This window comes from Silene latifolia, chromosome 1 (genome assembly GCF_048544455.1).
Source record: "Silene latifolia isolate original U9 population chromosome 1, ASM4854445v1, whole genome shotgun sequence".
In the NCBI taxonomy this organism is placed as follows: Eukaryota; Viridiplantae; Streptophyta; class Magnoliopsida; order Caryophyllales; family Caryophyllaceae; genus Silene; species Silene latifolia.
The window spans coordinates 173,593,648-173,620,678 of NC_133526.1; the positions used below are offsets into that span (position 1 = coordinate 173,593,648).

A 27,031-nucleotide genomic window follows, 5' to 3' on the forward strand; every position below is an offset into this window, starting at 1 on the left:
AATCAAGTAATATAAATTAAAATTAATTAATATTAACCAATCTAAAATAACATGTGGAATAAAATTAAATGGTATAAGTAGCATTTTAACTATATAGTATAGATGTCTGCGTGGAGAATTGTTGGGTAGACGTGTGTCAATCTTAACCAAGGTGGCAATGTGAATGTCTATGTGGCTTTTCCACATCCTACGTGGCTTTGTCTAGTTGGCATTTTTAGGATGCCTTTTAATAATATTTTATAGCATCAAACTTCTAATCTCTCCCAAAAACAAGAATCTCAAAGACGACTCACATTTATGAAATCGGACAAAATCCAATTCGGAACTCCTTTGGGGGGTTTAACAAACGAAAGCCTCATCAACTCCCTTAATTTATCCGGAGTTTGAGGCATTAAGATCCTGGTAGCCTCTTCTAAGTCTCTAACTTTAAACAAACCCTCCTTCATGTCCTTCTCTTCAAGGCACACCCCTGTGCAGCACAACACCGCCTTCTCAACCACCTCAGGAAACTGAGTTGCCAAGCTATATCCTACAAAGCCTCCATAGCTTATACCTACAAAGCTCAATTTTTGGGCGCCATGGATGTCCATTAACTTCATTAAGCACCTTGCTTGGAAGGCCTCTGTTCTCTCTTGTTGTGTGGTGTATGACCTTCCAAAGAAGAGTAGGTCGGGTACAAAGACCTGCGCATATCGCAGAAATACAACATCAAAGCATGCAGGATTATTACAAGTGTACAACTTTCGAATCAACTTGTAGATTACCTCTCTATCCCAAACAAGTTTTCGAGTTTAGCTTTTTGTGACATTAACAAAAGTTGCCTACCTTAACACTTTTTTTCTCGTTCAAGTGTTTGTTATATCAACAAAAATCGCCTACTTAGTTAATAAGGTCATTTGAGAATAGACTAAACATGGTTGGTAACGCAACCAATGTTCAAAACAAATTTAACAAATACGAGTAATACTTTTAGGCATTGTTTGGATATAAGAATTAAAGGAAGGGATAGGGGAGGGGGATATGAGAATTGTATTCCTTCCTTCAGATATCAAATTTTATTGAAGGGAAATGAACGGAAATAAAATCAATTTCGTTCCTCCAAGGTATATCGAAATCCTTTGAACATAGGAAAAATGTAATGATATACTCTGTACCATGTACTCCATTCCCCTTGCCCTCCTCTCTCCTCCTATTGTCCCATTTTAAAAAATGATTTGAAAAAGATTTTATATAATCCCTACCAAACTCCACATGGCGCGCACTCACTGGCCTATATACCAAGACCCTTGTACACCGTGTATTTCTAGCCTTTTCGTAGACTTCTAGTAGCACACCGAATTAGAAAAACTGTCACAATTCACCACAAATACCGTACAAATACGAGAATACAACGACAGCACGCCGACATGTCAGCAATAATTCAATAATAACTAACCTAACGGTAACGGCTAACACTCTCATCTCCTTATTTACTCTATTACCCTTACTCCTAAAAAAAAAACACCCATCTCGATCAGGTTCTCAAGGGCATAACAGTCATTTAACAAATCTTTTAGTTTTCCTTTTTACCACTCCGCCGCGAAATCAAAATCTCGTTTATTTTCCCTCTCAAATTGAAATTAGGGTTTTTCTCTCTCCTCAGAAATTAGGGTTTTTCGATTTTCCGGCGAAGTAAATGGGAGTTCCGGCGTTTTATCGGTGGTTAGCGGAGAAGTATCCGTTGATAATCGTCGATGTGGTGGAGGAAGAAGCGGTGGTTATTGACGGAATTAAGATTCCGATTGATACTAGTAAAGCTAACCCTAATGATATTGAGTATGATAATTTATATCTTGATATGAATGGGATTATTCATCCTTGCTTTCATCCTGATGATCGGGTATAATTTTCTCCGTTTATTTCGGTTTAATTTAATTGATTGTGCTGTCAATTTAGTTTATTGCTGATTTGGATAGTTGATTTACTAGTGAAGTTTTATGTCGATACGTTTATCAAAATATGCGAGGAGGATTTTTAATTATGTTGTGAAATTGTGAAGAGATTTTGAATTATGTAGTGAAATGACTTAAACGGAAGGAGTACATTTCAGTGATTTAGGGCTGGTAGTTGATATAAGGTATTAGACTTAGGACAGTAGTATTACCTTAATGGTTCGAAGTCCTACACAATTCTCGCGCTGTGACGGGTGTGGGGATGAATGAAGATTGCTGTGAGGGGTCTTTATTAAGGAATCTTTTAGGTTGTGTTTGGATTGAGTGATTTGTAGGGAAAAGAAAGGGAGGGAGAGTAGGAGATTTAAAATCCCTTGTTTGGATAGCAAATGAGGGTGGAGGGAAATGGAGGGGGAGAGATTTGGAGGGATTCAATTTCCCTCCTCCAAACCTAATCAAAATCTCTCCACAATAGGCAAGATTTGGAGAGAAATTGTGTCTAAACACCCACACCTCATTCCCCCTCCCCTTCCCTTCTCTCCCTTTCCCCTCCCTCATTTCTCCTCCCCTCCCTTTCCCTCCACTTTTGCTATCCAAAGACATCCTTAAAGCTTTGAGTTGATATAAAGTATTAGAATTAGGATGATAGTATTACATCAATGGCTCAAGGCGGCTTGTGGTGGGTGTGGAGTGGAATGAATCTGTACCCTATGTTGAAATAGAATTCCTAACTTGTTGTACGGCCTTGTAAAAATAAGTAATACGGATACTTATAACCTACTTGTCAGTCTCTAACTTAGTGATATGACGTAATACACATAGATGATCAGTTTGCAATTCGATGGAGGTATTGAGTTGAGCTGATTAGGTATGCCAAGTTAAAAACACTGTCTATTTGAAGTGTTCAAGCATTGAGTATATGCTCAGTCTACCTTCAGTAGTACATTGCTGAGCTGTGATGTTTGTATGCTGCTTTGTAGGATTTAAGTGACAGTGTATTACTTATGTTTACATGAATAAATAATAAATAAACATTGGCGGATGTTTCGTTCATGTTTTCAGTCAAAGGCAACTTAACTTATTGGAAAGAAATGTGATTGCACTTGGAATCGTATCTTTCTTGATGGCTTTTATTTTATGTGGGTTATCGTTAGTGTTTCTGAATGTCTCCTTCCACATCATGCAGCCTTCTCCATCAACCTTTGACGAAGTATTTCAGAATATGTTCGATTACATAGATAGGCTCTTTAATATGGTTCGTCCGAGAAAGCTTCTGTATATGGCGATAGGTGGGTGTCAGTTATGTTTAATAATACAAGCTTAATTATGTGATTTTTATCATTTAGACATCCATTCATATAGCCTGCTCTGTTTCCAGATGGTGTTGCTCCTAGAGCTAAGATGAATCAGCAGCGTTCGAGGCGATTCAGGGCTGCTAAAGATGCATCAGATGCTGTATGTAGTGTCCTTCTCCTTTATGTTATCTTTGTCTTCGTCTCTTTCACTGTGACTTACATGTTCATTTGAATTTTTCTGTGATTCTTCTAGGCAGCTGAAGAAGAACGACTGCGCCAGGAATTTGAACAGGAGGGTAGAAAGCTTCCTCCTAAAGAGGAGTCTCAAACCTGTGATTCCAATGTTATCACTCCTGGAACAGAGTTTATGGCAGTACTGTCAATTGCTTTGCAATATTATGTTCATCTGAGACTAAATAGTGACCCAGGATGGAAATCCATCAAGGTAGTATAGTAACATGTAATGATCTGATATGATGATGTATATGGTTTTCAATTTTCATAGTTGTGAGTTGTGACGTTAAGTTGTGTTTATGCTGGAGTACTAAGTTATGGCTGGTCACTGTTAGGTTATATTATCTGATGCTAATGTTCCTGGGGAAGGGGAGCACAAAATTATGTCATACATACGTCTTCAGAGGAATCTTCCTGGATATGATCCAAATACAAGGCATTGTCTCTATGGATTGGTATGTCTTATAGTTATATGCAGGAATTTTAAACATGTATTCCTTGTATATTAAGTTTCACTTTCTCTCTTTATGTTGTTGAATAGGACGCTGATTTGATTATGTTGGCACTGGCTAGCCACGAGGTCCATTTTTCAATCCTGCGAGAGGTCTGATTATAAATTTGTCCCTGTTTGTTGCCTCTATATTTTATTGGTGCAGATCACTTTGTGTCTTACCCATTGCGTTTGGTAATGTGATTACCCTTTGACACTTTGGTTTGATATATGTCTGAATGTTATTGCAGATTGTATTCACCCCTGGACAGCAAGATAAGTGCTTCTTGTGTGGGCAGGTAGGCCATTTAGCTGCGGCCTGCGAAGGTAAGGCAAAGAGAAAAGCTGGAGAATTTGATGAGAAAAGCGTAGATGGTGGTGTGTCCCATAAACCTTTTCAGGTTTGTCTATTTTCTAAATTTTTTCAAAGAAATGCCCCGTGCCAAGAAAAAAGTACACATTTTGTTCCTGTCATCTTGTTCTCATCCTAGTTGGAACTCCATTTTGCAGTTTGTCAATGTGTGGACTTTACGGGAGTATCTGGAGCATGAGTTCAGGATTCCCGATCCTTCTGTCAAGATTGATTTTGAGTGCATAATAGATGATTTTATCTTCATTTGCTTCTTCGTTGGCAATGACTTTTTACCTCATATGCCCACTTTGGAAATTCGCGAGGTTTGTATGTCTTATGTTACTTACGTTCGATTTATCGAAGTTAACATACATGTTATATCCTTGTAATTCGTTCGGATTTGATGTCCTGATAAATCATTTATTTTTTTGCATTACAGATGATTTGTGCTTATTTACCTTCTTTGCGGCATTGATCTTTCAATTGTTATGCCATATTGTTTTCAAGTTTAAAATTCGAATCTGTAATAATTGATCTGAAATGTTTAGGAGGTGAATGTAATTGCATGCATTTCATGTTATATGTTTCACATAGGCTTTGAAAATGATGTGGCGTTTGTGCTCTTCTCAATTATAATTACTTAACTCCTCAACATGAACGTGACCCAAATACTTAACTTGGTTCTTCATTATGACCTGAACATGACCATTTTTTTTCGTAACACATACTGGCTCGTCTAATCCATTGGATAAATAAGCAGGTCAATGTTACCCGCTTGACGCGTTTAATACTTTAATGTACCTATTTAACCCATTTAGCTCAAATATGGTTCCGAGAGTCAGAAATATGGTTCGAGAGTCAGTCTCACCCAGAGAAAACTATGAGACATACTATTAATATGGATTAGATTCCACATATTCAATTGTAATTTATGAGTAACTGCAGCGACGCCAAAAATTGTGTTAGGCTGTCTTTTTTGAAGACCTTGTGTTTTTTTTGGCTAATGTAAATTATAATGTTAACTGAATTTAACCCAAATAACTTTCATGCATGGTTATTGTCGACCCGGTTACATAAATAAGTCCAGTCCTAGTCTTAATAACTGCATGTTGGTTTCATGTTATGCTTTTTGGGCCTGGTTAAGTTTCGCCGGTTTTACTTGCACATATATAATATAAAAATAGCAGTTTATATGGCAGTCATTGTAATATGACGTGCTCTACATAACGACGTGCTCTACATAACTCTGGGACGCGTTAATGCGTTTAGTGTTTGAATTTATTGCCAACTATATATGCTCTCGATACTCGGGGACAAAATAAAGTTCAAATTGCAAAAAGTTGAGGACATCTGTGTCTCAGCTTGAGAATGTACAAGGGTTTTTGTTCTTTAAATGGGTTTATCTTTATGATATATATCTGGGTGATCTATATGTCTATGTCATCTACACGGGATTTGATTTACTATATGAGTTCTCAACTATTCTTTCCGTCATTCAGGGAGCTATCAATTTATTGATGGCTGTGTATAAGAAGGAATTTCGTGCATTGGGTGGGTATCTGACTGATGGAAGTAAGGTATAAAGTGGATTGATTTTTTTTTTTTTAATTAATTATTTTTTGTGAGATTACTTTCAAAACAATATTTGTGTCATTTTGTTTCCAGCCTAACCTGGATAGGGTCGAGTATTTCATACAAGCTGTTGGATCATATGAGGATAAAATTTTTGACAAAAGAGCTCGGTTGCAACAGGTTAGTTTGTTACCAACTACTAAATGCAGTTTGATGATGGTTGTGGTAATGAAGGGGCTGAAGCCACGAAGTTGGGTTATGCAATGGTCTTTTTTCAGTTTTCACCCTTGTTAGACTGAGATAGGTCACATAGGGACTCACATGTTTTTCATCCTTGTTAGACTGAATTACAATGGATTGTCTCATTTCGAGGTGTCTTTGGTGGGACTCATATGACCAGTACTATTATTCTTATATTTACTAAATTTTCACTGCTTGTTTGTTCAGCGGCAAGAAGATAGGATTAAACGTGAAAAAGGTCAGACCAAAAGAGGAGATGATGCTCAACCTCAGTATGTGCCCGAGTCGTTGGTTCCAGTTTCACGATTTCAGGGGTCTCGTCTTGCTTCAGCCTCATCACCTTCCCCATTCCAAAAGGGACAGAGTGGCTGTTCAAATAATTCCCCTCGCAAAGCAGCACGTCTTTCTTCATCAGCAACAATTGGTGCTGCTATTGTAGAAGCAGAGGATAGCCTTGAGAAAGAAGTATGTTTTCCTGCTTTAGGAGAGATCCTTTATGCAAATATGTCTCTTCGGTATCTTGTACTGTTGGACATTGAAATTTAAATGCAGATGTAAGGGATTGATTGCGTTTGCCATTCATCTCTACTCTTTAGGCACATGAAAATAAGGAGGATTTGAAAGCAAGGCTAAAAGAGTCTATTCGTGAGAAGTCAGATGTATTTAAATCAGAGGAAAGAGAGGAAGATAAGGTGTGCCCCCATTTTTTTTCATTTATTTTGGCTGAAGGTTTTAATTGGTGATTTGGTATGCTGTTTTATGATGCATTGTCTATCAACAAGTGAGAATTGATGTTACATGAAGCACTGATGATGGCGACGATGTTTGTTTCTTTTTCTTTTTCTAATAGCACTCAACTCCTCGAGTCTTTTGTGGTGGAATTTCGCATTGTTTGATATTAAATAGCTGGATGCCTATACTTCTTTTTTTGATGAGCGAGTTTTAATTATGGGAAATCAAGGGGGTGATGCCCACGTAACAAAAAAACAAAAGATGCCGTGAGGCCTTGGGGTGACACCCATGTATAACTGATGCTTATTAACGCCAGTTGTTAAGTTGGAGGAAACAACCCGAGCCGAGTAATGGAGCATTTGACTTGGCTCAAGGTCTGTTTCTGTTATTGAGCTCAAGACAAGCTCTCCATGTTTGGACAAGCATTCACTATATTACACAAAATTTATCAAGCATAAAATAATTTTTTTTTGTTCGTGAACATAAATGTAGATCTTACTCGAGCGCACTTGTTATCAAACGAGCATGGATGACTGGATGTAACGTTCTTGTTCATTCGTTTAGCTTTACTTATAGGTTTTGGTTGAGCTTGTTCGCTTATTGTTTGCTTACACCCTGTTTTAAAAACTGGTATAAATTTTAATGCCTCTTCCTTGTATTCATGTTATGAGAACTTGAGGCGGTGTAGCTCATAAGCTGGGTTAGTTAACGCCGAGTAATATGGATTTCACTACTCACATGAGACATCTTTCAAGTGCAGCTCAATAGTTGAAATGATCCGAACCATCACTACAAGAATTCTGTTCACGGGCGACTAATATTAGCGACTGCCTATGATAGTCGCCCGGGCAATTAATTCTTGTAGTGCATTAAGTGCAAGACTACTTTGCAGTTTGTTATACTCTTGAAGAGATGAGTTAGCTGATTTTTGATTCTTTATTGATGTTCCTCTACCAAACCAACGAAATATGTATATTTCTTGAGGGTTCCTAGTGGGTCCCCTATAAGAATTCAGAATTTTGTTGCCTCTCCAGTATTTCAAAATTTGATCTGAAAGTCATATTTCCCTGCTATTCTATGTGGACCATAGATCACCGATTTCTACTTCCTCATTACCGTTTTCAAAACCAATACCCGCCCCAATGGGTAGAAATCTAACCTCATGCCCGCCCCGTGTACCCAAAGATCAATTTTATTCGGTAGCTTTTTCATCATAAATTAGTCTAATATATGGATGTTTGATAATTGAATTATTGTAGTATTTAATTTGTAGGGTTTTTGGGGGTTTAGTTCGACGAACCTTACAAATCTAGTCTAACCACTATGAATTTCCGAAAGGTTTTTGTTTTCTGTTTATAATTATGATTTTCAACAAGAGGCCAGTAAAACTTCATAAAACAGTCATAATAACCTTATTTTTTTTAATAAGTGGCGGGTAGGCGGGTATGAGGTGGGAATGATGCAAAATCCATCTCAGCCGCACTACCCATGGTTGGTACAAATTTTGTACCCACACCCGCCAAAACTATACCCATACCTGCTCCAACTAGGGTGGATGTGGTGTGGTACCCACTTGTACCCGTGCCTCTGACATCCATAGTTATTGATTTGCTTTCAGAAGAGTGCTGGGAGGGCTGTCTAACAGTGTTGTTTGGAAAGAATGTGTTAAATTCATTAGAACTTTCCAGTTAAGCAGAGCGTAGCTGCTGAAAATTTGTGTAGTTTAAAGCCGTAAAATTATTAAGGAAAATTTACAATTATGTCTACTGTGCAGATCAAATTAGGGGTGCCTGGTTGGAAAGAAAGGTACTATGAGGGAAAATTCGTTGCCGAATCTCCTGAAGAGATGGAAGCAATACGGAAAGATGTGGTAAGTTGCTTATATCAGAATGCTATCTTTATTATTCTTGTTTGGATACTGTTACCCTTCAGTAAATGCTCTTTCAGTATATGCAAGTGCTTCTTTTAGCAAGCTTCTTCATTTTTTCTGGAATGATGTAGGAACCAACTTTTGGGGTTTACTTGACATTTTTTATTTGCTTTAGCATTTTTTATCTGCTTTGCTTTTTCTTTCTCTACAGCTCTACTAGTCTCCATAAAAACATTTGTGAAGCATTAAAGACTTAAATGGGTTCCAGCTGTATAAGCTGGTTAAGGAAAGTTAGGGGTTACTTGGCTTGCTATCATGAAAGAACGTTTTACACACTGATCAGTGATGAGAAATGCAACTACCTACTAGTTTACAGTGAATCAGAAGCATGGTCATTAGTGACCTATTTGGATTTATTTCGTAAATTAGAGTACTTGTTGATGGTCTATCTATGCTTGGACATGCCAATTGCCATCCTACAAAATCAAAAGATGCATCTTGCTGGATTTGCACTATTTCTACACATTTGTTTACGTTGTCTGCTTTCACACTCTCCCTTGTCTATGAAAACCTGGCAGAAGCAAAGGGCTACCGCCAGTACAAATCTTCGCCTTTCTTGTTTAAAAACACCACATTGATCTGCACCATAGATGAACTCACAGAGCCACAGAGCTTCAAACATCCACCTAGAACTACTTTACCTTAAACCGGTTAGATTCTCTTCCTGACGGGTCCAGCATTTTCCTTGGCAAGTTTACTTAAATAGAACAGGAAAGACTAGAAAGAGAGGATGGTATGTGGTGGTTGGGATCAACGAAGAGATGGCCAGGAGCAGCCGGGACTGGCATTGGAATTGGAGGAGAGAGAAAAGATGTTGGTTGATTGTGGAGCTACCATGAATAAATGGTGACATAAGGAGAGATAGGTTAGGGATAAAAATGTTTTTACTTTGAAAACAGAAGTAAATTTTTAGCGGAGGCTTTGCTATTGTATCTGTCCTGACCCAATGTAATGGATCATAATGACCCTTCTCCTTTCTCATCTATGCACGCCTTCTCATTAAATCTGATCTTGTCTCTTTCTTATTAGTGTATGTCTTTAGCCTGACAACTGAAACATCAGTTACACTGCGCATTGACCATGTCTGTTGAGGCTTTAGGACTGATCTTTGTTATACCAGTGACGTTGCACTGAAGCAAACAATCAAATAGGATTACTGTTGTATATGTTGGTCATAATTTATATGCTATAAAATTTTATTTATACAATATACGTGCATTAGAAGATAATGTTACATTTGCATAGATATGTCAAGTGATTCTTTACAAATTATATTCAGTGATTGAAGTTTGGTTTTAATCCACTGAGAAACTCACCATTGCCATAATTTATACGCTATGAAATTTTATCTATGACAATATACGTGCACTAAATGTGTTATTCTTGCAGGTTTTGAAGTACACTGAAGGCTTGTGTTGGGTAATGCATTATTACTACGAAGGTGTGTGCTCATGGCAATGGTGAGTTTCCTTGCTCCCATTTCTCACGTCTTCTTGTTTTACAGAATTACAGTTAATCACGCCCAAGAGCCTCTTATCTTCAGCATGTGCTGACACTCTCTACTGTTATTTATCTTCGTAAATTGCACTATATTTTGTATCTTAATTACATGTAACTGATTGCTAGTTATGGTGTAGAATGTGTTTCATTTTATCTTGAAACCGTGACAGGAGTTCTTTGGCTCTTTGCTTACTAGGTCCTTTGTTGTATTCCTTATTTATTTTGTGGGTAGGGAGAGGGGGTTTGCTATCCCAGGTTCTTTTGTTAGGTAGTGCATCACTGCATCTAGATTTGCTTGATTCATTTCTTGCTGGTGGCTGATGAACCTTGGACCGTTGGAGACATTAGGCACAGATAAGATTATTTACGTGCTAGTCTGAACTGGTTTTTGGGTGAGATTGTTTGGATTGGTACATGGTTTAAGAAGTACAATACTATTAGGTTTTTTTTTTTTTTTCTTTAAAATTTTTTTCCCTACAGTACTTATGCGTCTATCTGTTCTTATCTCAGATTTTTATGTAGTTATATACTTATATGTCAGAGTAGAGGGGTTCTCAAGCACATTGAATTGTTTTGCTTGTAAAATTTGCCATGCTGTGGCTGCTGATACAATAACCTTGATGATACTGTTCTCTATATGAGCCATGTTACTAATTTGTAGAACCTTTGATATAAATATGTAATAGAAATACGCGATTCACTCGGACTAGAGTATTCGATACTCTTGAAATATTACAATCCAGATTGTTTAGTTCGAACTTGTTTAAAGAATTAAAATGCAAAATGATATTTAGAAAAACAGGGTTTAGATAATGGATAAGTCATAATACGATAGCCTGCTGCGTACACTTCAAAAACCAATATATCAAATACAAAACATCAAGATACTAGCCAATAATAATTGGAAATGGAAAAATCGTTGCAGTTGTAGACTCTAGTCCTAAATCCTAAGACTCCTCAATCGAAATTTGTTGTCCATTCGGACTTCGCTGGACAATCAGTATATGTTGAGATATACTGTAAAGTGTCAACGTTTGATTTACAAAACCACCAGCGTCTTATCATTTTCATTAAAAGTGTTGTAACTATTAAATACTACGAGTTTTTTTGGTCAAAGCCGATATTGTTTGACCAGCAATAAATTTGGGATGGAGGAGGGAGTACTGGCCAATAGTACCACGAAATGGCGTAATTTATGAAAATGTGGATTTTACACATTGTATTGCCACATGTTTGCTAACTCATGGTCCAAAGACTCCAAGGCGTGCATAGGTTGTGTGGTCCAAGGCATTCCATGGCTTTTTGGTTCTAATTTTTGAGTTACAGCTCCGATCTTATAATCAAACTGTTATGTTGTTTTAAATAACATTCACATGAGCTTAAGTTTTTGTTGCTTACTTTTGCGCGTTTCTTTGTCTGTTTTCTCCAAGTATATCACTTAGTAATTCGGTAATTTGAGAGTATTTAGCATGAATTCCAGTGAATCGATAAGAAAATGTATTGCGGATAAATACGTGTGTATCGGTTTACGATCATAGGAGGCTTAAGAGAATCCAGTATCCCTGATTCTGAATTAGCCTTTATTATAGTAGTGGCTGAGCAGACAAGTTCATTGTCTACTAAAATTTTCAATGTTCACATTATATTCCTTTTCTGGGTGTCTGAATCTAGATGTTTGACTCGGTCCATATGTTTTTTTTTTGCATTGTCCATTTGTCCTACTGAATTTGACAGGCGCATGTCTTTGTCGTGCTGAGTGCCTGAGTTTGTTGCATTATATCTCCCTTTGCTTCTACTTCTCATTCTGTTCTTTTCTTTGTAGGTTCTATCCATATCATTATGCTCCGTTTGCTTCCGACATCAAGGATATCGCTAATTTAGATATTAGTTTTGATCTGGGCACTCCTTTCAAACCATTTGATCAACTTATGGGAGTTTTTCCTGCAGCAAGGTGTACAAATTACCTTTCTCTTGCTTTGTTACTTGCTGTATCTAGGATTTTAATGATATGTTTATGTGCAGTGCCCATGCACTTCCAGTGCAATACAGGAAGCTGATGAGTGATCCTGATTCCGCAATTGTTGATTTTTACCCACAAGGTATGTATAAATCGTTGGCAATGTGCAGTTACCTGATGTTGTGTACGGTAGCTTTTAAAGAGAGCTTAATTGCGTGGTTTTTGAGGTTGTGTTGCATTCAAGGTTTTTGTTAACCATTCTCTTCCCTCCTCCTAGATTTTGACGTTGACATGAATGGGAAGCGTTTTTCCTGGCAGGTTTGCTTTCCCTCTTCTTTCCTGCTTCGCTTTTTAGTTTGGACTGCTACTGTAAGTTATGCAGATGTATTATTTTCGAAATGTTACAGGGAATTGCAAAATTGCCGTTCATTGATGAAGGTCGCCTCCTTGCAGAGATAAAGAAAGTTGAATATTCTTTAACGGTGTGTTTTAAAATAGAAACCAAACATGATTTGGTTGTCTTTTTCTCTCTATTCTGCTACAAATCGTCCATATTCATACCTTGATAATCCGTTGTATTTCTCCAGGAAGAAGAAAAGAGGAGGAACACTACCATGTCTGACATGTTATTTGTGGCAGTATCCCATCCATTGTCACCATACATATTTTCTCTCGATGATCGTTGTAAGCAGATGAATGAGACGGATCGGGCATCAGTCAGAGAAAAAATTGACCCTAAAGCTAGGTATTATTTGCGTTGTTGAGAGTGTAAAATATCTGCTTTCGTTTGTGTTCTAGTCATGCTTAGTTCTTTACTGTGGTGGTTCTCTAAAGAATTTTATCCCGAGGGTATATACTCTGATGGCCTGATGCATATAGACCTGGTTCCAAAGGCTGGTCCAGTATTTGAAATTTAGAAGTATTTGGAGTTCACACAAAAACAAACTTTGTTGTGCTCAGATCGTCCGGGCTTGTGGCTCACTATAACTACTTTGTAGCGATAGAATTGCTGACTGAAGTGATTGCGCTTCGTTTTATATTTTCTTTTGACAAGTCGGTACTATCCTACCGAATCAGGTTGACATCATAGCTTTCTACTATCAAGTATTTGCTGGGATCTGGTCTAAGTACTCTGTATATCCTAAGACGTTTGTTGGGCATACAAGTGTTTACTAATGGTGTTGTGTTGCAAGGATACAAAAACTTCTTTTAATGAATAGGCAGGATGTATAAGAGTAGTATGCTCTGTCAATGGCTTCAAACGTTTAGGAAAATGTTAATTTGGTCCGCCTCTTAATCGGTCAATCTTTAGCAAACATTTTCGCCATCTATTGATGGTTACTCCAACATTATGCCTCTATTTAATTAAAATCGTAAATTCGTAACTGTTAGAAAATTGCGTGTGTGAATTTTGAGACTATTCTGCTTGTTTTCTGATTTCATTTTGGTCTATTTGCAGTGTGGGAATGAATGGTTACATATGCCCTTGTGCTGGAGACCCATGCCCTCCCATTTTCAAGTCCCCTGTTGATGGATTGGACGATATTTTTGACAACCAAGTCATGTAAGAATATACAATTCGTACAATTGTGAGATTGTTATGTATGTAGCATTGTAGCGTATGTGTTTGTAATTCTATGATAATTTCATGATTTTCACGCAGTTGTGCAATATACAAGCTCCCAGACTATCACAAGCACATAGCACAGCCACCTCCGGGAGTTAACTTTCCTGTAAAGGTATACACTGGTTTTTTGAAGTTTCTTCTAAATCTCTGAATTTGTTGCTGTGTTTCTTCATCCACAGAGTTACTATAGTTGTATTTTCGGTAATTTGTGCATTAAGTGCATGTTTGCATCCGTTCTGGAGTTAATGTTTTACAAAGTTCTTAATAGTTGTATTTGATTTGGCTAGCATTAAACCTTTTTGTTGGTGACCCTATGGAGAGGGGTAATCTGGTTTGACTTGTGAGTCTATTATGTCTAAATATACTTTGTGAGTGACGGTTTCATACTTTCATATGGAAAATCTTGTTAGCCGGCCTCAAACCATTTTGGACCAAGTCTATGTTGTTGTCGTGACTCGTGACTTGTGACATGAATTGGTGATATTCAGGCGTCTTTTATATGGTCTTCTCAGTATTTTCCCGATTTTTCCCACCTTAACTGCATAAAAGAAATATCTCTGTTAAATTTACTTAGGTTTCTTTTTTGCTGTTTTTATGTAAGCCTTCCTGACACCTTCTGTTTCCTTGGCAGATTGTCTCAATTGGGGAAGTGACACAACCGGTCCTATGGCACGAGGATACTGGAAGGCGTAATCATATGGGCAATGGAAATAGGCAGCATGAAAATGGGGGGCGACATATGGACAATCGAAGGTATTATTTTTTTAAGAAGTTTCTTAACTTGCGACTCGTTTTCTTCCTTTTCTTTTTGGGTAAGTATGGAGTACCATCATTTTCATTTCCAATGGAGCTGAATACTTGCTATTCTTAGAGTCTTAGGTTTATGAAAACGACGGAAAACAAAAAAAGCAATATGACCCCCTTAACGACATGTTGTTTCTTTTAAGGGCCATCCTGGTACAGCTCTTCCGTATTTTAACACAGAGTAACACTGCGTACATCTAGTCCGCCTTACCTCGTTATGGACGGGATCCCTTTAGGATGGGATCATTTTTGTGATTGTAAGGGGGAGATTGTTTTGTCCATGTTTTAACTAAGTGCTACAATAGTTGGCCTTTTTACAATTGTTTTCTCCCGGTTGGTGTCTAGGCCAAATCTTGGGGAGGGAGCACATCGGCTGGTTACTAACAGCTTACAGAATCGGGGTGACCATGGTGGATACAATGGTCCGAGGCATGCCAACTCTCCTTCTTACGGGCATGCTGCAATGCGTCCAGATAGCAGATACCATGGCTATCATAATGAGGCCATGGCCCAAAATCGTAACCATCCTTACCAAAGAAGTAATAATTATTCAGACCCCGCTCCGCCGGGATACTACCCCACTGATCCTCATCCAAATGGGCAACACTATGCACCTGGGCCTGTTAGGCCTGGTTCATACCATCACCAGGGTGGTTACAGAGGTCAGAGTCACCAAAGCTATGGTGTTGGTGGGTACAGTCAGTGGGGTGGAAGGCCCCACTCCGATAATGGTGGTCGAGGATACAGTAGCAATCCTCAACGACCTGGTAATAATTCCCAACAAGGGGGCAATCGATTTCGGCGTTAGACAGAGGATCAAATCAGGATCAAATAGAAAATCATCACCAAGACAAGGCCGCTGGTAAGTTCTCCGACTCATGCTAAAAACAGCTAGGTTAAGGGAGACGATGCTGTAAACTATGTACCAACTCTTTTTATGTACAATAGCCATTTAGATTCACTATATTTCCACCTTTGGTGAAGAAATAAACCACATAAAACAGTCGTCGTAATGGATTTCATAAATTCACGACTTCACGTACACGTTCTTCATCACCTGTAACTCGGGTCAATAGTAAATATAGTGAATACAAATGAACTATCAGAGTGACACTGTAACAGTTTTCTTCTTTTTTTTTCTTTTTTTTTGGATTGTAACTGAAACTGTTCTATATGTACAACTGTACAAGGCCTTGATGCCTCCATGTAAGTTTCACTGTATGATTATAATTTTCGCAAGGAAAGTTGACGATAAAATCAAAGAAGTTGGTTTATTTTTGGAAGTTGTAAGTTAAAACAGCTATTCTCGCTTGTGACGTAAAGTTACTTATGACATCTCATAACCACCTTTCCTTTTTTATCATTATTTAAACCGGTTGTGACTTGGCTTAAAACACGTCACAAATGATCTCATAACCACCTTTCCTTTTTTTATCATTATTTAAACCGGTTGTGACTTGGCTTAAAACACGCCACAAATGAGAATCTGAATCTATGAAGTTGAAATCTGTAATTTCGTTGTTATTTCTGTTCATGTTTAGAGGAGAATATTAGGATAAGATGAGGTGACTGAAAATTCAAAGGAGAATAAAAGTGTGAAATCAGTGAATACGCATAATGCTGACTTTAGTTTAGACAGGTTGTGATTGTCGGGAGTTAGGACGTCTTAACTCTCAAGTCTGAATTTATTGACATTTGAATTTAATGGCATTTCAGCATTTTTCCTGTTACCCCTCGTGTGTTTGACAGATAATACTGATTTCAACTCATAAACCCATGTTTGTTGGCAAGGATGTGACATTTATAGTTTAAATGCTCACTCTATAAACTAAGTCTATTTTTAGAAAAACAATATCTAGTTGTAACGCTACTTATATATATACCAGACTTAGATAAGCCGGCTAATTAATATTCTCACAAAACGAGTGGTACAAGTTTTACTTTTTTGGCGTGATTGTTCTTTAATTTTAGAGGGTTTCATTTTTTTTTTTTTTTTTTTTGAGGTGACTGAATGTTAGGGAATTTTATTTAGTGAATACGCATAATGCTGACTTAAGTTTAGAATTGATGATTGTCGGGAGTTAGGACGTTATAATTCAAGTCTGAATTTATTGACATTTATATTAATGGCATTTCAGCATTTTTCCTGTTACCCCTCGAGATATGTTTGATAATAATGCCCAATATTCTAAAAAAATGTATTTGTTGACAAAGGTGGAACTTGTGAAGTTTAGAGTTTGGTTAGTCAATTTTGATAAGGGTTATTTGAGTGTGTTATGGACTTTGTTTAAATTTTTTTTTGGTTCAAGGCCTTTTTTTGACATGGAAAATGCGGGTGTAAGTCACCTCATGTTAAGTTATTTTTGGCTCATTAGCTACATTTCATGTCAATCAGGTTTGTTTCAAGTTATGATGTTTGAAGTTGTTGCCAGTTAATCAATTCGATTGGTTCGGGTCGAATCAATATTGATTCAACTTTAGGTATGGTTATTTTTTGAGCATTATTTTAATTATGTTCATTTTTTATTTAAAAATTCAAATTCGAGAATAGATTAATTTGATAAAAAAAATTATTAAAGTTTTTATTTATAAAATAATATTTTAATTTATTTATTTTCAATAGATGACCAAATAGGTACACATTTAACATCTTTTTTTTTTTTTTTTTTTTTTTGTTGGGGTCAAACAAGCTGCAAAGGCAATATATTGGGGGTGAGTTAGGATTCGACGTGAGAGCTCGAGCTATATCTTTTATCTCGAGCCGAGCTTTGACCGAGCCGAAAACCGAGGGCTTTCGAGCAACCTGTATATTTAACCTAAGTTTTAGTTTTGAATTGTTTGTTCATTTGATATCATATTCCACTTGGAAACAAACACTAGCCTTCAAATTACGTATTCCTAATCCTACAAATGTAGAATCAAATCACAATACGAAATGTTTTTCTTTCCTATCACAAAACTTAATATTTTATTTCCAAAGTCATCAAGATTATGACTCAAAAGCGTGTAGGGTACGTAAAACAAAAATGCATAAATGCCCACCAAAGTTGGTGTTGAGTCAAAAACTAGAAGGCAACATGATACTCCCTCCCCATGCACGAAGGTTCATCTATTTTTAGTGCCCAATATTCTCAAAAAAATGTATTTGTTGACAAAGGTATAACTTGTGAAGTTTAGGGTTTTGTTAGTCAATTTTGGTAGGGTTATTTTGAGTGTGTTATGGACTTTGGTTAAATTTTTTTTTGGTTCTAGGCCTGTTTTTTGACATGGAAAATGTGGGTGCAAGTCAGCTTAGGTTAAGTTATTTTGGGGTCATTAGTTACATTTCATGTCAATTAGGTTTGTTTCAAGTTGCTGCCAAAAAAAAAAAGGTTTGTTTCAAGTTACGATGTTTGAAGTTGTTGCGAGTTAATCAATTCGGTTGGTTCGGGTCGAATCAATACTGATTACATAATTTAGGTATGGTAAATCCGAGCATAGATTGGACACTATGTTCATGAGCTCATTTAAGTCGATCCTAGCTTAATTTGATAAAAAAAAAAAAGGTATTAAGATCAAAGTTTCATATTTGAAAAATAGGTACATTTAACATTTTTTTTATAAAAATATTTTATCGGGGATGAAGATTATATATTTATTTCTATACATCTCAAAAATGTCTTATTGATTTTCCCATATTTGTATATAAAACTCTTCAACCTTGTATATTTAACAAGTAATGCATTTAGTTGTATCATATTCGACTTGGAAACAAACACTAGCCTTCAAATTAATGTAAAATCAAATCAGAATACGAAATGTTTTTCTTTCCAATCAACAAATTTTAATTAATTATTTCCAAAGTCATCAAGATTATGACTCAAAAGCGTGTAGGGTACGTAAAATGCCCAACAAAGTTGGTGTGGAGTCAAAAACGGGAAGGCAACATGATACTCCCCTCCCCATGCACGAAGGTTCATCTATTTTTAGTGAAACAGTTTTTGTACAACGTATATTGTAATTCCGACACCTGTATTTTTAAGTTAGTATTATTGTACTACGTATGACTTAAAATTCATGACTTTTAGATCCCATTTTTGGCAATTTTTAATAGGTGTCACATGATAGTGCTACTATTACTAGTTTTAGATAAGTGTTGAAACTTAAAAGTGTCAAAAATGTACACCATTTTTAGGTCAAAATGTGCAATGTGTCGATTTGTTTCTGGTTCAATCTCCATTGTTATCCCACTAAGAGTAGTCCTCCTAGGGGTGAGTATTGGTCTATGCATGCAATGCTACTCTATCCTCTTTGAGATAATGTTTGGGAAATAAAGTTTTTGGAGAGGAAAAATGACTAGACGAGACTCAGTATTTTGAGGCATTTTGGTTGTACAAGTGGGTCAATTTCTTTCGTTTTAATAAAGATGTGAAACTTTTTTTTTTTTTTTTTTTTTTTTTTTTTTTTTTTTTTTTGACAACGATGAAACGTAACTATTGCACCTTATTCAGTTTAGAATTCTAAGTAATGCGTACATATATGATAGAGTACGCATCTGGCAACAACGAGACGCCTGTCTTCGAGGTTCAAGGCGGTTGCTTGTCAGTCTGCGCGGACCTTTCTCCTATGCTACATAAGTAAAATAATGTAAAGTCTCTTGTTTGAGGACGTAGGTAAAAATTTGCAACAGAAGCTGAAAACACACCGATATGGTAGAAGCGGAGAAGCCTTTACTCACGGCCACACAAACACAACTTTAACGGTGGAAGACACACCGATAAAGTTCTTGTGACAAACCTAAGAATAAAAACTATCCATTGCAGAGTAGCAAATCTATCAAAAATGTTAAGTGTATGAAACAAAGACACCAAGGGCGGGTCGTGAATTATTGTAGAAAAATAGAGACGTAAGAGAGGTAGGACAACGAGTGGGTACAAAATTGTGTACATTATTGTACTTTAAAAAAAGTACAACAACAAAGACTTGAGCTTAAGCATGTCTCTAGCTTATTAGGAACCCGTGTGGGGGTCTTCACGAGCTCTATACGTGTGGGAACTATCTTATTTTTGGTCTTCATACTATGTATACTATATTTAGATTTGTTTATATTATTACTCCATGCATATGCTTGTTATACACCGCCAATAAATATCTATACAATTTACAAATGAAGTATGATTGTGTGATTTAGTAATTGCAAAACACGAATGGTAGGGCACCATTCTTAAATGGTAATCAGTTCATGAGTTGTATCACCGTCTCATGTGTCTCGAATCTCGATGATGAAGCATATTACCATAGCGGATCCTCCACGGTAATTGCACGTAGCTCTTGCGATACTTACTACTCTAAATTGATGATTGTATTCAAGTAATTTCACTTAAGATTTGAGTTAGGATAGATAAGGAATAAGGATAGAATGATTCGATAAATGAGGCAAAACCCGAGTTATAGGTTTGATAAACAATTGGCTTGGATTTTACCATACTCTTTATTAACCTTATCTAATTATTGTCATCACAAACTTATCTCGGTAAAAACAAAACCTCGTCCTTCTCTCTAAAAAACAAAAAAAACCCTAATCTCCTTACTTGATCCACGCCTCTCTTTCCCACACATTTCCCCTCCTCCTCCTCCTACTCTATCACCAGAGATGGGGTCACTCCTTGTTTGTCCGGCTGGCTGGGTTGGTGTTGCATGTCGTCGCCGAGGTCGTTCCGTTCTGCCGTTCTCCTGTCCTGTCATCGAAAGCTTTGCATGCAACCTAAGGGTGTTTCCCCTTCCCCTCCAACTTCCTAATTATTCTCACTTATACTTCTCAAGTATAAGCTAATCTCACTTATACCCCTACTTTTACGGAAAGGCAACACTCCAATATCTTAATTACATAGTAATCGGGACCAAAATACCAAGCACCAACAATTAAGACGTTAAAAAACCTTTCATTTCACATCTTGAACACTTAAAACTTTACTTTAACATTTGAAATACCCTTAAAAACTTTTTTCTTTTTTCATAACTTATTTATTATATTTCTTCATAAATTCTCAAATTCACCGGGTGTAGATAAAGGAGTGGGAAGGAATAGTAAATGATGAAGTGGAGAAAAAGGATAGAAAATGAATGTATAACCCTTAACACTTATGGTCACGGTTGGTATATAACTAAAAACTTAGAAGGCATAAGTGGACTTTTCTGAAAATAAGAGTATAAGTGGAATTAACCTATACTAGAGGGGTACAAGTGAGAATTTCCAAAACATAAAAATTTCATAAACCAAGTTGTTCACTTCTCATTAACATTTTTCGATTGTCATTTTGGATTCGTTTGCATTCTAGTTGGGTCATTTTTTTTTTTTTTTTTTTTTTTTTTTTTTACAACAATGAACTTTTATAGAAATAAAAACCGGTCTATAGGGTACAATTAAAGTACAAACAAAGGGGTATTAGATACCCCAAAACCACTTGAAACCCAACTAACAGAAGAAACATAACACGTAGTCGCAAGTGAAGAAAAAAGACGAGTTTTCTTGAATGGTGGATTGAAGTAGGCGTCAAACTCGATTAAGTGGGCATCCTTCCGCTTCATCCTCGTAATAGTAGCATTATTGCGGGTGTACTTGCAAAAAGAAGATGAAATCTTGGCCGAATTCAGTAATGAATCCCTCGGAATGGCCGAAACATGACCCTTTCGACCTTTAGCGTAGCAGTACACATTGCGTCTCTCAACGGTAAGTGAGTAATCCCTGACAACAGCAAACTTAAAGGGGACCAACGAGATCTCAGCAGCATAGGGTGAAGACGAATTAAGGCGAATCTTCTTATCAACCTGTAAATTAGTCTCCTCCTTAACCAACCCAACACATTCATTAGTTTGTTTAACATCAATACGGTTTAAAAGTCTCTCCGGTGGAGAAGAAGAGGTGGGAACTTCTGCTGTCCCATGAATATCCTCATGGGGAGTTCCCGTCTGGATAGTTTTAGAGGTAAGGGTACGGACCCTCACGAAAGACAAGGACCTTGGGTGGTAGAAATCCAAAGTTTTACCTTGTAGCAAGTTGTCATAAGCTTGAGTTGATAGATGTAGTGCGGTATGAGGACTCTTCTTGTTGGAAAAGCATAGCTAAGGTTATTTCGAATCTGAATCAGTCAAGGTTTCATCAGGTAGACGACTACTCGCGGAGTCCATATGCGGCTCTGGTGAGGCACATGGGACACGTTCAGGACACAGTTGCTGCTTCTATCCTAACTTCTCAATACTAGAGTCCAACTGTGATGATCATATTAAACAGATCAAAGTTCAAAGTTTGCATGCCGTGCTATTATCGAATAAGACAATATCTACTATTTTATTTTTCCCGTGAAATTCGTAGGAGTTAATGACAGAGTAATTTTTCAAGGGCTCATAACATAGGGCATTATCAGCAAATGTGACAAATTGTCGGCAAATTCAACAATTTACGTGGACAAACTATTCCATTCCCTTGCCAAAATCAGTTCAATGCACCATGCATAATTAAATACGGAGTATTAATTATGGACTACTTGATATTATTATTATTATTATTATCATGAACTACTTTTTAATTTTTGCTCGTGTTATATTGAATTTTACGTCCATAATTTGCTTGACTATTATGTAATTAAATATTAGAGATAAAGCTTTAGGTCTATTTTGTGGAACAACTCCATTTACGATAAAATATACCATTTTTTTTTGATAAAAAGTTATCAGAACAGTTTTGTAATAAGATGTAAACAATATCAGATGTAACGTTAACCTAACATTATGTCATTAAAAATGGTTACTTTTAATTGTAAAATGACTACTTCTCTCCGTCTAAATTTTAGACGAAAAAAACCCGTTTGAAATAAGAATTTGCGTTTGTGGAAATGCTTAGATTAGTAGTCGACTTGTTTGAATGTAGATTTTACATGGGTTAGGCCTTGTTCTCTGATCTCCCCCACCTTCCAATTAGCTTAATAATCTTTGGTGATGCGTTCTTTTCTTAACCACGCTTTTAAATCTAATTTGTTAATCTTAATTATTATACAATTGATGTGAATTTGAATACCAACCAATATTATCAGTCAAAAGATGGTAATGATGAAAGCCACTTTGATTAGATTGATTTGTATTATTAAATACTAAATTAACAAATTTGAAAGTGAAGTAGTAAAAAGCAAGTGATGAATAAATATTTTACGTGGGAAAATCGGATAGAAGAGGGTCGAAGTCGGCATCTCATGTTATGGAAGGTGGAATGCTAGGTAATCTAAAGTTGTACACATTACGCGAGCAAAAGTTGGTAGCGGAATCAGAAGTCCTAAATAATACTAAGAAGTTATATTATAAGTTATATCTTTGTTATCTATTTCTTTTTATTATGTAGATTTGTTTATATTTTATTAATTAAATGAGGACGCTTTTTAAAATATCTCATTTGAAAGCATGTGCAGTTTTAAAAATACATAATTTAGTTGGTTATTACATATACAGAAAGGTGAATTTAAAAATTTTAAAGCAATATATAACCACGTGTTGTTGTAATGTATAGAACATGATGATCATAGTATGCAGAAGAGATTGATTGTAGTTGACAGATTAATCAAGAGAAGCAGAGAGAGAGAGAATTGAGAAGAATATAGAAATCGTGTGTATTGCAATAATATGTTGTGTGTTACAATGATTGAGATACTTTGCCTTATATAGACAAGTTACAGCAGCTTGAATAAAGAAACCTAACAAACTTTGTAACAAACTCTTACAACAACAACTAACCGCCTAACTAACTCTATATTCCAACACCCCCCCCCCCCCCCCAAGTTGGAGGGTGTGATGAACATCCCCAACTTGTTTTGTAAGTAATGATGTTGAGGGCCATTGAGAGCTTTTGTACAGATGTCAGCAGGTTGTTGTTTAGTTGGAACATAGAATAAAGAGATTAAACCTTCTAAAAGTTTCTCACGAACAAAGTGACAGTCTAAATCAATGTGTTTTGTCCGTTCATGGAAAACGGGATTTTTAGCAATATGGATAGTTGCTTGGCTGTCACATTTGATTGGAATAGCAGTAATGTCAGGCACTTCTAACTCATGAAGCAATCTGCTAAGCCAGGCTAATTCTGCTGTGATCCTTCTGAGAGATCTATATTCCGCCTCTGCAGAGGATAGTAATACTATCTGCTACTTCTTTGACTTCCATGATAGCAGACTACCACCCATAAAGATAAGAAAGCCACTTACAGATCTGCGAGTTAGGGGACAAGATGCCCAATCAGCATCACAGAAGCCTTCTAAACCATAGGTTGATTTGTTGTTCAACAAAATTCCTTGAGAAACATCTGCTGCAATGTATCTCAGGACGTGTATAGCAGCCTCCCAATGTTGGGTTCTGGGAAAAGCCATAAACTGACTTAATAATTGGATGGCAAAAGCGATATCAGGCCTGGTATTGGTAAAGAAATTCATCTTTCCCACCAGTTTCCTGTACTCTGAAGGATTGTCCAGTAGATTCCCTGATTCTGAGTCTAATTTTATAGTAGGATCCAATGGACAGGTTGTGGGAAATAATCTGTATACTTCTCTTAATTTAGAAGGATTATAACGATTTAACAAAGATGATCTAAGGTCATAAAATAAAATACATAAACAAAAGTAAAATATTCAGAAATAACCTTCGGTCCTAGCAAATATGGCCTAAGAACAATATCAAAATTGATATTCGCCTATTAGTTGCACCCAAGACGAAAAAATATAATATGTGTTGAATTGTCGTCTAGTGAGGATCGAACCCATGACCTCTTGGTATGTGTACCCTCACTATTACCACTATGACACATTCAGCTTGTTGATATTAAATACAACTGATTATATTTAATTACGAATTAACAGATTAATTCGTCCAAGCTAACATTATATATATTTAATTAAATATAACTTATTATATTTAATTTACGAATTGACAGTTAATTCGTCTCAACTTAATATTATTTAATTTTCATTAAATAATTATCTCATCAACACATCGACTAACTTTTTAGTCATTTTGGGCATCAATGTAATTATATTTCTATAACCACATTTCTCAAACACGTCCTATAGGTGTGACCTTTAGGGACCAGTTGATCACCACCATCTGTATGATAATAACGTCAAACTTTCTAGCAAGCCAACCGTTATTAGGTAAACGTTAATCAACTGATTAAATATACGAAGTATACCCTTGTGAACCTGTAAGAGATTTACAAATGTTATCACACTAATTTGTGGAGGACACCAGCTCCAACACAGGTAACAGGTCGACAAGAATCACACCCAAACTCTTTGATCAACTCCTTTGCAAACTTTCTCTGAGTAATGGCAATACCATCTTTAAGCCTTAAAAATTCCATGCCTAAGAAAAAATTCAGAGATCCCAAATCTTTTATCTTGAAGGTGTCATGCAGATATTGTTTGAGACTCTTTATCTCCAAATCATCATTGCCAACAATGAGAATATCACCTACATAGACAGCCAAGAATACAACTTTGCCGCCTGTCTTCTTAATAAATAATGAATAGTCATTCAATGATTGCTTGTAACCCTTCATTTTCAAAGCTTGAGTAAGCTTAGCACTCCACTGTCTGGATGCTTGCTTCAGTCCATACAGGGACTTTTCCAATTTGCAGACCAAATTCTTTCCTGGAACAGGCATACCAGGAGGAACCTTCATATAGACTTCTTCGTCTAGGTCACCATGCAAGAATGCATTGTTGACATCAAGTTGAGTCATTGACCATCCCTTTTTGACAGCAACAGCAACCAAGCTTCTGATTGTAGTCATTTTGACAATAGAGGAAAAAGTTTCTGTGTAGTCTATGCCTTCTCTTTGTGTATAGCCTTTCACTACCAAACGTGCTTTATACCTCTCTATAGTGCCATCAGCTTTGTGTTTAACTTTAAATACCCACTTACACGATATTGCTTTCTTTCCTGGAGGAAGAGGTACTACAGACCATGTGTTATTAGTATGCAAGGCCTTAAACTCAGCATCAATTGCTTGTTGCCACTCAGAAAAGTGAGAAGCCTCCTCATAATTCTTTGGTTCTTGAGGTGGTAAATGGGGAGTTTCATCTCTTGCTGCATTAAGGTTAGTAACAGACAAACAAGTAGAGGGAATTTCCATAACAAAATGCTCAGCCAAAGAAGTAAGTGTGTGACAACAATAGTTTGCAGAAGCATTGTTACTTTTCTTATTTGGAATTTGACAAACATAGTTGTTTAAGTAGGATGGTGGATTAGATGCCCTGGAAGATTGCCTCACAGGAGCAACAATATTATTTTGCACGTGATTATTGTGAAGGGAGTTGGTCTGTTCTGTGACAGTACCAGTAGCAGATGTAGTGACAGGGTCAGTGTGAGGGATAAAAATGTCTTGAGTGTGCTGTGTAAAAACAGCGTCATCCACAGATAAAGGCAAACATGTGGAAGTGTCCTTGACATAAGGAAAAGTCGTTTCTTGGAAAATGACATCTCTTGAACAAATGATGGCATGATTATCTAAGTTTAACAATTTATAGGCTTTCTTCCCAAAGAGGTAGCCCAAAAATACACAAGCTGAAGCTCGAGGAGAAAACTTATCTCTTCCAGGTTTTGTAGTTGAGGCATAAACTAAACATCCAAATGCTTTCATATGTGTGAGATCAGGCTGTTTACCATATAATAATTGATAAGGTGACATATGTTGCAAAACTTTACTAGGAAGTCTATTAATGATGTATGTGGCAGTCAAAACACAGTTACCCCAATATTTAGTAGGAAGATTAGATTGAAATTTAAGTGCCCTTGCTGTTTGTAGGAGGTATTTATGTTTTCTTTCAACCACTCCATTTTGCCGTGGAGTATGGAAACATGCTAGGTAGCACCAAAACGGACACGGACACGGGACACGGACACGACACGGACACGTGACACGTCATCCCTTGAAATTTAGGACACGGGACACGTTATTTAAATTTAATAAAATATATATTTTATAATTATAAACGTTCGATTTTATTTTTATAAAAGTATTTGATATTAAATTTAAATAAGTGAAGGTAAAACTTGCCCTTGATTATAACTCGTTTTCATTTACCATCCAAACGAATCTTTTAATCAACCTCTTTCGACAGCTCATTTCACGCTTAAAGAACATCATTCACCCCAAATGATGTCCAAATGTCATAGACACGCGTCGGACACGGTCGAAATACCATGGACACTTGTCGGACACGTGCCCGAATAAATGTAGAAAGTTAGACACGGCTTTGTAGGTGTCCGACACGTTTCGAGGTGTGTCCGAGGAGTGTCGGTGTCCGACACGGTGTCGGACACGGGACGGCTGATTAGGAGAAGTGTCCGTGCT

General features: G+C 36.7%; 2 protein-coding genes across 2 annotated transcripts; one reads left to right on the plus strand and one right to left on the minus strand.

The window, feature by feature from the left end:
* Window positions 1-278: 278 nt before the first annotated feature.
* Window positions 279-590, minus strand: LOC141587910 (uncharacterized). Its single transcript, XM_074409376.1, has one exon. It carries the CDS (start codon window positions 588-590, stop codon window positions 279-281), a length of 312 nt encoding a protein of 103 aa, XP_074265477.1.
* Window positions 591-1,567: 977 nt separating this feature from the next.
* On the plus strand, window positions 1,568-15,921 carry LOC141612111 (5'-3' exoribonuclease 3-like). The gene is made up of 23 exons (XM_074430830.1): window positions 1,568-1,879; window positions 3,118-3,220; window positions 3,310-3,386; window positions 3,480-3,671; window positions 3,796-3,915; window positions 4,002-4,064; window positions 4,202-4,351; window positions 4,461-4,625; window positions 5,802-5,879; window positions 5,968-6,054; window positions 6,322-6,579; window positions 6,711-6,806; window positions 8,621-8,716; window positions 10,166-10,236; window positions 12,099-12,227; window positions 12,299-12,375; window positions 12,511-12,551; window positions 12,641-12,715; window positions 12,821-12,978; window positions 13,693-13,797; window positions 13,897-13,972; window positions 14,492-14,613; window positions 15,010-15,921. The coding sequence occupies exons 1-23, from the start codon at window positions 1,676-1,678 to the stop codon at window positions 15,470-15,472; spliced, it is 3,006 nt and encodes a 1,001-aa protein (XP_074286931.1). The 5' UTR covers window positions 1,568-1,675; the 3' UTR covers window positions 15,473-15,921.
* Window positions 15,922-27,031: the final 11,110 nt, after the last annotated feature.

Excerpts from the sequence above, each read along its gene's own strand:
- LOC141587910 (XM_074409376.1), bottom strand. The coding sequence starts at position 590 with ATGGACATCCATGGCGCCCAAAAATTGAGCTTTGTAGGTATAAGCTAT.
- LOC141612111 (XM_074430830.1), top strand. The coding sequence starts at position 1,676 with ATGGGAGTTCCGGCGTTTTATCGGTGGTTAGCGGAGAAGTATCCGTTG. Across the intron at positions 3,672-3,795 it reads CAGGATGGAAATCCATCAAG|GTTATATTATCTGATGCTAA; the intron begins GTAGTATAGTAA and ends GGTCACTGTTAG. Across the intron at positions 5,880-5,967 it reads ATCTGACTGATGGAAGTAAG|CCTAACCTGGATAGGGTCGA; the intron begins GTATAAAGTGGA and ends TTTTGTTTCCAG.